Source organism: Carassius auratus, chromosome 5 (genome assembly GCF_003368295.1).
Source record: "Carassius auratus strain Wakin chromosome 5, ASM336829v1, whole genome shotgun sequence".
NCBI classification, from domain to species: Eukaryota; Metazoa; Chordata; class Actinopteri; order Cypriniformes; family Cyprinidae; genus Carassius; species Carassius auratus.
Genome location: NC_039247.1, coordinates 11,893,848 through 11,906,036, shown reverse-complemented (window position 1 = coordinate 11,906,036; position 12,189 = coordinate 11,893,848). Strand labels below are relative to the sequence as shown.

Genomic DNA, 12,189 nt, shown 5'->3' with positions numbered 1-12,189 from the left:
ATCGCAAAAGTTCTAAAAAACTTGTACGTTTATGGGGGCCATTTAAACCATTGACATTTCAACTTAGTATATTAATTTCAGTCATAACTATCAAATGAGTAAGTGAACTGAATAGATAAAAGAAAGTAGTACCACTGCAAACGAATTATCTCATGTCTGCCTTTAACCCATCCCTCCCTCATCAAGAAACCCATCCCACACAACTTTTACAGACTGGGGTAAGAACAAACCCCAGGCTGTCACCCTCCCCTGTCTTAGTCAATGACAGTAACATGACAGCCTATGCAATATTCTAGAGCACCGCTTTTAGCCCTATTATAGGTGAACAGATTAACTTCGATTTCACGCGAGTAATAGAGTGGGGTAAAAAAAAAAAAAAAAAAAACACCCCGTATGCATGCTCTACATAACAAGGGGGTAAACTTTATTGTATAATTTACATCGAAAACTGTATATGAGTGATGTCAAGTTTTCTAACCCACATGGAAGAGAGAGAGAAAAAAATAATAATAATAATAATTATATATATATATATATATATATATATATATATATATATATATATATATATTAGGGGTGTAACGATACGTGTATTCGTATTGAACCGTTCGGTACGACGCTTTCGGTTCGGTACGCGGTACGCATTATGTATACCGAACGGTTCGTTGGAGTAATTAATTATATTTGAAAAAAAAAAAAAAGAGAGAGAGAGAAATATAATGATATGCGTTCAACAAGGTAGCCCAATAACCCAAACAACGTAACAGGCAACGCCCCTGACACTCCCGAAGAAGAAAAAAACACCATCTTATATGTTTATGTTAGGCTACTCAGCAGGCGCTCGCTCACTCAGTACGCGCTGAAGGCTCGTTGCAAAATAGCCAATGCGTTTAACAGACTAGAAATGAGAAGATCCTCCAATAACCAACAGGTCTGGTGTTTGGGTGCACTTTGGATTCCCTTTAAGCTATAATGGTGATGGCAAGAGAGTGGTGGATAAAAAAACAACGGTATGTCACATCTGCAACATGACAGGGTACACCAGCGGGAAAAAAAAAATAAAAAATAAAACACCAGCGGGAATATCTGGGATATATGCGTCAGTACTATCTGGGAAAAGACGAAAAAAAGGAGAAACATGCACGCAGCAAACTATCCCTGCAGCATTTAGAAACTATAGCTTACAGGGAATCCAACCCAAACACCAGACCTGTTGGTTATTTTAGGATCTTATATTTCTGGTCTGTTAAAGGCATTCGACATTTTGCAACGAGCCTTCAGCGCGTGCTGAGTGAGCGAGCGCCTTAGGGGCCGTTCACATATCGTGCCTAAAAACGCATGGAAAACGCTAGGCGCGTCTTTCTCCTCCTTTCCAAAGCGCTTGGGCAGAAGCGCTCATGAGGCGTCTGTCTTTGCTAAGCAACAATGACGTGCTCTCTCCATGAGACGCGGAAATTTCAGCGAAGGATAAATGGATTTGCAGCTCTAAAAATCGCTTGCAGTAGCGCTGCTTCTAAATTTATTTCAAAATTGCAATCCATATACAACTATGATCAGCTGATCCTTCATCTTGGCTGAGCTCTCAACGTTGTTACGGGAAAGGATGAAGCTGATTGGTTAGTTCTTGTCACATGACCTGCGGTGCGCTTGCGGCATTCTGAAAAGTTGAGATGTTTTTACATTTTGCTGTATCTAAAACGTATCGAACCGAACCGAACCAAACCGTGACATCAGTGTATCGTATCGAACCGAACCGTGAATTTTGTGAACCGTTACACCCCTAATATATATATATATATATATATAAATGAAAAAAAATAATAATAATAAAACACTGCCTGTAGGCCACCATCACAGGAAGTTCCAGATTAATAAACCAGAATCAGAGTAACTTGGTATTTTCAAACACTAGAATCAGAGTCACTCAAACACCTGTGCCACGTCCTTCCCAGGAGAATGAGGACCGGGAATCGAGCTTAGGAACTGGCGCGCTTCGTCCGGTGAGTGCATTAGTTTAGTCTCGCCGTGTTTCATGACGATCTTCAGCGTAGCTGGATACTGTAGAAAGGTCTGCAGACCTGCCTCTTTCAATTCCTTCCGTATTATATTGAAAGAGCTCCGCTTCTTTGCCGTCGTGGGAGAGAAATCGGGGAAGAAGCTTAACATTGTACCATCATTTGCATTGAATTCGGTGCGCATTGATGCCAATTCAGTTTTCAAAGTGTCCTCAAATCGCTTTATAGTGATCGCCATGTTGTCTTCCATGTCCGCTCGGCCTGCTGCGGCTGCTGATTTTGTTTTCTTCTTAATTGGCAAGGATGATGGTGAAAGATAAGCGAGTTTCCGACTGTGTGACATCTACAAACTAACGGCAAACAGAAAAAACTACCCCTAATGAAAGAAAATAAGTCGAACAACAGTAAAATAAGGGCTACATACGCGGAGCTTAACTAATGTGCGTCTTGGCTCATGAAAGCGTCACGTGACCTCCCATTGGGGTTTTTTATGATACCGGTGCCTTATTGATTAAAAGGCATTAAAACGGTACCGGTGCCTAAATGGGGCATGAACCGATACTTCAAAAAAACAAAACAAAACAAAAACCAAAGAAGAAGCCACAAAAAAACTATGGGAGACATTAAACAACATAAAAATATTTAAAATAAATCCATAGCATTCACACAAAATATTATATTTGTTTTAAACTTTTCTTGAAATCATTATGACTAGTAGATCATGTGAAGGTGGATGCTACCTCAAATTTTTGGCCAAGATGGCCATTTCTGTCTCTCATTTAGCAAGTTGTATGGAAAAAGATTAAAAAAGTAAGCTACACTTTTTGTCAAGAGCAATAATTAGGTAGCTGACTTAAAAGTATTAGCCAAGCTACACCCTCTGACTAAAACCAGAGACTTTCGAATTTGCAATCATGACTCGTGAGGCAATGTGGTGTTCAGCCAATGTGAGACTCAAATGCAACATCGGGTCCCAGATTAATGAATGACTGAAAGTGTAGGATATACAACATAATCAGATATCGATATTAGTAAGTAACCAGTATTTGTGATCAGTACTTAATTAAAAGTACAGTCTAATTTTACGTTTATAAATGACTAAATAACCTAGGACCAAAATACATTGCAGATATGCTCACTGAATATAAACCTAACAGACCTCTCAGATCATTAAAGGCGGGCGACACGATTTTACGACCTGCCGATTTCCGAAGCAATCGCACAAAGTTGATAGACGCGTACGACTTGAAGCACCGCTGCACAGAAGAATCACTGTATGAGATTAAAGTAACGCGAGAAAGATAAGGGAGCACACGGATCCAATGCAATGCAGTACTTTGATGTCAAACAAGTGATCATGCTGTGCAGCTTCAAGTCGAATGCGCCTAACTGCCCTCCCTCTCTACTAACTGCATATAAAATTTTGATACGAGCCGTGACTGTTTCCTAAACATAGATGTTCTTTTACAGCAACAGGGAACCGGGATGTCTGGTCACCCCAGTGTGTGTGTGTGTGTTCGTGTTCTTGTACATGGTTTATAAATTTATATTAGGGGAAGACGTGGCCTAATGGTTAGAGGGTTGGACTCCCAATCGATGGGTTGTGGGTTCTAGTCTCGGGCCGGACGGAATTGTGGGTGGGGGGAGTGCATGTACAGTTCTCTCTCCACCTTCAATACCACGACTTAGGTGCCCTTGAGCAAGGCATCGAACCCCCAACTGCTCCCCGGGCGCCGCAGCATAAATGGCTGCCCACTGCTCCGGGTGTGTGCTCACAGTGTGTGTGTGTGTTCACTGCTCTGTGTGTGTGCATTTTCGGATGGGTTAAATGCAGAGCACAAATTCTGAGTATGGGTCACCATACTTGGCTGAATATCACTTCACTTTCACTATAAATATCTGACATATGTATTACAATGCACCTAAACATGGTTTATGAGGACAGTTCCTGTGCCCTCGTAAACAGTGTTGGGGGTAACGAGTTACAAAGTAACAGATAACAGTAATTATATTTCTTTTTTGGGTAACAAAGTAAAGTAAAGCATTACACTAATAATATTGGTAACTACACTTCTTTACTGGGAACGTGCTTTCCTGCGTTACAAATGTGTAAAGTTCTGGGACGGGTTTCCCGATAATGATTGCTCTTATCGCTTAAGAGTGTTTTCTAAGAGTAAATTTATGATCGTTCGTTATTGTTTGACGTGCATCTCCCAACATTGCATGTAAAGCAATCGCACAGCTGTGTTTCAAGTACAACGTAGGAGTCGCTCTCCGTTTGTCAAGTGCTGAAATCTCATCTTATAGACGGTTTCATCAGGTGCACAGGCCTGGCCCGAAGTTAACTTCCGGTCTGTTTTGTATATATCGGTCTGGCTGCGGTGCTTTCTACAAATGCAGTTATAGTTAAGGTGATGAGTAGACTGAAGTTGGGCTCAGGTGGTTGCGATGTGGGATGTGATTCCCATACATTTATTTATTTTTGGAGACTCGCCACGATTTTAAAACTAAACGATTTTCCTAAAGGCTTTGTTGAATAAACATGAGCACGTACTGCACTTTTAACAATAATAATAATAATTCCTTACATGTATATGTTTAAATATCAAAAAGAGACACAGGTGTTTTTATATCACTGTATTTCTGAAGGAAGGCTTGCATGTTATATGCCTGATAAAGCAGCTTTGTGAGCACAGCACTGCTTTGTTTACATCTGTTATTGGGGAAACCTCAATTTCTTGTGCTTTAAAGCATCTCCTGCTTAACATTTCTTCCATGTTTTATTTTTAATATTAAATCCCCTTTGTTTGCCAAAAAAAAAAAAGTTTGCTTAATTTTCAATATTTAAAAGAAAATTTAAATGAATGTTTTATGCCTTCATGTGATAACCAGAAAAATGTAAATACACATTAGAATTTCTAATGGGAAAAAAAAAACATTTCATAAGGTTATTTTAAGAAGAATTTAATAAATGAAGTTGTTTTTATGCATTTAAATAATTACACATGCTAAAAAAAAATCTAACATATGGTGAAGAAAAAACATGTAATTTGTTTTAAACTTTTACTGAATTGCTGTGAAACTGTATAAGTGTTATGATTTAAAGTAATTAGACATGCTTTTTGATTGATACAATTAAATTTAATCATTAACAAGGAGTTGAGAAAAGAATAAAACAGAAAAAATTAAAACGGAAATTGGAAAAAAAAGTTTTTTTAAAGTAAAGTAATAAGTAGTGAAGTTACTTTCAAAAGCAGTAACTAGTAAAGTAATCTCATTACAATTTACAGAAATTTTTGAGTAACTACCCCAACACTGCTTGTAAACCAAATGGCTTAAAAAAATACTAAAGAGTGTTTACTTGAAATTTTAAACGTGCATTTTTCCGTCATGGAGGGGTAACGTTAGTGTATGGGGATAGAATATACAGTATAGAAAACCGTTACGTCTATGGAGAGTCCCGTAAACTACAAAAAGCATGTTAAACGTTACAAGAAACATCATACAGCGCTCACTGTTCCTGCCAGAGTTCAGAGAGGTTATCCTTTTGCTTTTAGTTATTATATCAAACACAGTTGGAATCAGCTTCCAGAAGAGATCAGATGTGCTAAAACCTTTTTTAGACAATAGCTATCAAAGATTTTTTTATTATTATTATTTATCTTTTTTGTGTGTGATTAATCAAACCCTTTTTGTGCAGTAAATAATGATTAATCACACATTTTTAATCAAGCTTACATCACTTATAATTTAAATAACTTGCTATCTAGCAAAGAAAACAATAATATTGAAGGCTGATTTGCACAAAACTGTATTTTCTGCAAGCTTTTATTTAGTTAAATTTAGGTATCTTTCCAAATATATACTTTTCACACTCCAAAAGGACACCTAATAAACAATTAGTTAATATAGTTCATACCAAACACCAAAACACGCATGAAAAAAGAAGCAGATCCAAAAAATAATAATAATTCAGAATTCACGGTGTACAGTATGTGGACAGCACAACAGCAACAGCTTGTTTAGAGGTTTTTAGAGCTTGTTTACATTTTAGATAAGTCAAATTACAATATAAAAGGACCACATGCAGATAATCAAAAAAAGAAAAAAAAAATTGCCTTGACCTGACTGCATTTACCTAATATACACAGATCAATTTACAGTTAGTAAACATAGTAACATACACAAGGCATATCACAACATTATGGTAAATGCGTGTGGAAATGTAAATATACTGAAATGTGTCTGTGCATAAATACAATGTGTGATCAGAGCATCAAAAGCACACATACACTAAACCAGTTCACAAGTCAAACACACACAGACTCTCACACAAAATCTTTTTGTCTTTTTCTTTTTTTTTTCTTTTTTTTTTTTCCACAAATTAATTTAGAATTTTTAAATTACAAATGTCCCTGTATTGTAAGCCATTTTGGACATAATAGTCTGCTAAATGCATTAATGTAAGTACATCTGCATTTACTGTATAAAGCATTTGCTAATTTTTTTTTTTTTTTTTCAGAGTAAGAACTGGTACTAGTTCTACACTCATATTTATAACTGGCTGTATATAAAAACAATATATATATTATTATTATTTACATTTACATTCAGCAGATGCTTTTATCCGAAGCGACTTACAAATGAGGACAATAAGAGCAATCAAAAACTAACAAAAGAGCAACAATATGTAAGTGCAAACAACAAGTCTTGTTTAGCCTAACGCAGTCCAAGTAGCAAGCCCCCCCCCCCCCCCCCACCCCTTCAATTTATATTATGCAATAAAATCACTACAAAATGAAAAAAATAAATGGTTATGACTCACAATTTATTTATTTTATATGAGATGAAGTGTTATAAATGGTGGTAAAAATAAAATAACTATTGATTGTTATGATAAAACTGATTCCCAAGCTTTTAATAGCAATAATAGCATCACTGCCATTAAATCATTTACCTAGTTTAGTAAAACATTGATGACTGTAGACTGGATGTTGCTTGTAGCTTTGCAGGCAAATGCTGAGATACAGATGGAGATGATGAACTGAGGGATGGTGAATATCAGCATTATACCAACGACCCGCAATTTCTGCAGAACATTCAACATGCACAAATATATGAAAGTAGTTCCAAACGTAATATCCAATCAACAGGTCATGAAAAAAAAAAATTCTGCCAAACTTATGTGCCTTTCTTTCTTTTGAAGACTGTTTTCCAATTAAAATGATGTGGAGATTTCCTTCAGTTTATATTAGGAACAGACTAATATGTATGTCTTTATTTACTCAAGGATGTCATCATTTTCAGTGAATAATGACTAAAATCCCAGCATGTTTTTCTCACAAAGATCTGCTTTGACCAGCAGTATAGTTCAGTGATCATATGGATTTCTTTTGTAATATCTTTAAATATCCAATACCTAGTCATTGTAAATCTGTTACAGAGCGACCAGTGTTCAGAATTTATCCATTTGTGTTTTATGCAAGAAAGACAGTCATACAGGTTTAGAGTCATGTACGAGTGAGTAGATGACAGAATTTTTATTTTTTTAATGAACTTTTTCAATAAATAGCAGCCTTTAAAACATATTTTTTTAATTAATAAACATTAAACATGAATACAAAATATTGCACATTATGCATGCAATACCTCAGCATGAAAATGTGGATGCTCCATTGATATTATTCTCAATTGTATGCCCATCAGTATAATGGCTAGTCCTGCAGTTATGGCACTGAACACATTCATTCCAAGAGAGGCTTTCACCTGCAGGAACAGAATTGACTAATTTCATAAAATTTCTTAAAGAACAGATCACTGAAAAAGGCTTGCATTATTACTTTTAAGCATAAAATCTAGAATCATTGAGCAAACAATGGGGGTTGTAACATTGTAACAGACAATGGAGGTGAACAAGACAGGAGGTGAACTCAAACGTAGAATTTACTGAACAACAAGGGGAGAAAACTACAAGGAATGACAGATAAGTATCCAAAGCAGTGAAGGTCAGTGACGGGTGAACACTGTGATTGTGATGATGATGATGATTAGGGAGAAACTGTGACAAACATGGCTTTCCCATTTACTTCTACTGGACAAAGAGTGCACAAATGGGACAATGAACAGCTGCCACGGACAATTGTGACATTTTATGTTGTATGTATATACGTATATGAATAACAGACTTTTTTTTAATTGTTAGCCAATGTTTTTTTTTTTGTTAGTTTTTTTTTTTGGTATTCATGGTTTCTTCTTGTTTGCTTTGTATCTTTTAGAACAAAATAATGAAAAGTGTTAGTTTTAGAATAAAATGTATTTTTATAAATGGGGACTGAAGTATAATTGATTTAAAAATCAGATGCTATTTGCATCTGATGAATTTTGATGATGTACAAAATTGATTCTAACTTTGACATAAATAGGGCAAGAATGAATTACAGATGTTAAACCAAAAAGTGTTACAACCATCCCAGCCTTTCAGCTTTGATACAAAATCAGTACTTTCAGAAACAACATGACAAAATAAAAGTTAAAATGTGCTAAAATTGGTGGGTGATCTTCTATGTACATACCAAACATGGATTACGTTTTTTCTGCACTGCAACAGACAGAGAGCCAGCGCTGATGTACTGAGAAAGAAAAACAGGAATTTCATTATGTAAAATAAAATTAAAAGGGAAATAAGACAAATCCATCAAATGAAACTTACAATGAGAGATCCCCAGTAGGTGATGCCACTATAGACAACTATAGCAGAGTGTCTGTAGAAATTTGTGGTGTGTAGAATACCAAGTGAGAAGACCATCAGTCCAATCATTATCTGTACAGTCTAGAGAGCAGATATAGGTTAGATGATTCATGATGACATAAAATGTATTTTGCGATACACAAAAATAGAAGATGTATCAATGTTTGTTCATAGACTAAATTAATTAAATATTGTATTCCAATATTGTATTAAATATCAGAGATCTCTTTTACTTTAAACAATCTTGAAGATATATATATATATATATATATATATATATATATAATTCATCACAAAGTGCATTACCCCCAGTGCCTTTGGTTGTGGTTTAAAAAATTCTTTAAGAGTTGTATTGAGATTTGTTCCCATGGCCGGCTGTCCATCAACAAAAATAACGCTGTCTTTTGTCTCCTGTGGATTTATTTGGATAAAAACTGTAGCTTTGTCTGTAGAGATGACCTTGCTGCTTTCCATTTTAGACAAGTTTTGAATTTCACCTGTGGTATGTTTCAAGTTAACTAAGAAATGTGAACAGAAGAAGTTGTGTATATTTAAAAAAGACAACAACAAAAAAATTCCTGATGAATACATAACCTCTGTCAAAACATCGCTATTCAGTTGTTTGAAACAGACAATACAGCGAAATAATAAAAAAGAACTTGGATGTTAATTCAGAAAATATTTTACCTGAAATGAGATTTGTTGACATCTGTTAGATCTTTTGACGTATCTTTGTGTGTGTTTGGACTCAGTAACAGTAAGGAGGGGCTAATAAGGTTTTTATTTTTTCCTTTTTTGGGGGGTCAGCACTTTCCTAATACAAAGCACATATAAATGCAAAATAAACAAGGCAGAATGTTTCTCGGTCCCTTTAAATAGAGAATACATTGACATTTTAACACTACTGTTACTATTGCTACTACTACTAACAACAACAACAACAACAACAACAATAAACAATATTATACTACGGGGCCGTTGAATGCTTGAATCTGATTGGGTGACGAACATTCTGAGGTGTGCAATTATTTTCTGGGAAAGGCATGGCAAACATAGTTCAAGGCATCTCTCCTGACCGCATTACATGTTCCATATCACTTCTCATAGTAAAACTGTAATAACAGACACACAGTTTGCACAAAAAGGTGTCGTCAGCTCTTTTCTGTTTTCAGCTCGATTTTATCAGTTATCAGCCCATATAGTGTAGCAACTTAAAGTCTATACATGACATATTACACTAGCGATGTAATAACAGCACTGTTTAGAGATGCTGCAGCAGCAGAGTGTTCAGAGATGCACAGAGGTTAGTGTAATTCACACAAGCTCTCTCTTTCTCTCTCTATCTCTCTCTGTGTGTGTGTGTCTCTGTCGCTCTCACTCTCTTTGTAATAACTTCATTAATAACTGAATGCTATCAACGGCTCAAGCTTCCATAACCAGCTTTAAAATGACGTTTTGGAACAATCAAAAGAGGCAGTGTATGAGATGTGGAAGAAATAGCCCTACTCACAATAACGATTTAAGTACAAAAACAATATGAATCCCTTTAAAGAAATCATTGGATGGATGTCCAATGATGGAGGTGTGGTAACCTTAGTATAAACGGAAAATTGTCTTCCGGACAGTTAAATTATTAGTATAATAATGCACACCCGAGGTGTAAAGGCCACGACGCGAACTCAGGTGTGCATTATTTTTCTAATAATTCAACGGCCCGTCGTCAATTAGTCTTTACATAAAATATGCACTAATCAGTGTGTTCTTGCATCTTTGTCTAACCAAAGCATAATTATGTTTCCATGCTGGGTGTTACTATTGGCTTGTGCAATAATTTCAATAATTGTGCATAAAAATATTTAGAGGTAACTACTTTTTCTGTCACTAATAACATTAATACATAACGATTATTTGTGGGGTTTCACTGCAAGACAACACAAAAATATAGAAAAAATATTGCAAATGAGAAAAGCCACAGTAAATTCAACCATTTTGGGTTGCAAAAATCCTTTTGAGACCATGAACTCATTCAACCTAATTAGACAGTACACATGTCATTTTGGTTCGTTTTCTATAACTGATGATCAGAAATGTTCATAGAACGACAGTTCATGTGTTTATGTTCAAACAACAAAAATTTTAATGTATTCATATTTTTTATATTTTATGCACAACAAGGAACTTAGTCCACAGTAGACTCATCATCAGCACTTTTAATAACAACTGCCACATGCCATATAAGCAATATTTAATACACCATATTACAATAAACAAAGCTGTAAGGAGAGGTTCCAAGATCTGTACTAAACAGAAAGCTAGCCTTCCTGTAGCTCAACTTAGCTTGGCACTATCCATGCAGGTCATGGCTTCAATTCTTTAAAAATGCAGGAACTGACAATTATGTTTACCTTGATGTTAGTCACTTATACAAGCTTAGACGACAACAACAGACTGGTCTAGAGTAATGCCAGTCAGGTTGAATGTTTTATATTTGAACATCTGTGGTTGACTTGCATTTCCTTTTCAGTCTGCTAGTTGTACCTTTGCCCCTTTGGTTAATGTGAGGTATTCATCTGTAAAGCTACATTAATAAAATGTTTCCTTCTTGTTTTCAGCATTGACCAATGCATAAGGCATGTGAACAACATACATGCCATATCAAAATGTTAACCAACTTATACTAGCACTTTTCCTTCTCTTATCTTTCATATAAAAAAAACTAATAAAAAAAACACCCAGCTATGCATTTCTGTACTAGACTAACTGAGACTTTTTATGGCACTTGTATACCGTTGTTGTTGTCTTGTTGACCTGACAGCTTCTATTGTTCTCATTTGTAAGTCGCTTTGGATAAAAACGTCTGCTAAATGATTACATTTAAATGTAAAACACAAGGAATACAGCTGTGTCTTAATTAATGACTTAAAACCACTGAAAAAGCTTAGTCACCTTTATTTTTTTACCATTGACAGAAGTGTGTGTTTTCTAGGTATTCTCTACGTCGTGGGGACCAAATGTCCCTACTAGGATAGTAAAAACAGAAATTAAATTGGCCGTCTAGTGCTTGATCATAACAGAAAGTGTAGTTTTAAATATTTTTATACAACTTGCTAAGTCAGTAATAGACTCAAAAGGACATTTCTACTGCTCCATTCATTCATGGACCTTCAGTGTGTCCTGGATCCACATATTATTCTAGTAATAGTGAATTTAGGATAGTTCAGAATAAATCAAATGTAACATTTAATTTGTCAGGTAAGAATGTATCATGCCAATTACATAAGGAAACAATGAGAATTAAAGCTGCAAGCAGCGATGAACGGGCCCTCGCACCCGGGCTCACAGGCAGTAAGTGGCTTTAGTAGATCTGTGAACGGTGAGAAATATGCATTTAAACTCAGAAATATAAGTGGAATATGTCAAAGTTTA

At 35.6% G+C, this 12,189-nt stretch overlaps 1 protein-coding gene across 1 annotated transcript in view; it reads right to left on the bottom strand.

Annotated features, from left to right (window-relative positions):
* LOC113087597 (high affinity immunoglobulin epsilon receptor subunit beta-like) overlaps positions 1–9,237 on the bottom strand; it is a 32,155-nt gene extending 22,918 nt beyond the window's left edge. Inside the window, exons 1-4 of the mRNA XM_026255595.1 lie at positions 9,070–9,237; positions 8,725–8,844; positions 8,588–8,644; positions 7,715–7,781 (exon numbers count right to left, since the gene is read on the bottom strand). Coding sequence (XP_026111380.1) covers positions 7,715–7,781; positions 8,588–8,644; positions 8,725–8,844; positions 9,070–9,237 — 412 coding nt within the window. The remainder of the gene's footprint in view (positions 1–7,714; positions 7,782–8,587; positions 8,645–8,724; positions 8,845–9,069) is intronic.
* Positions 9,238–12,189: the final 2,952 nt, after the last annotated feature.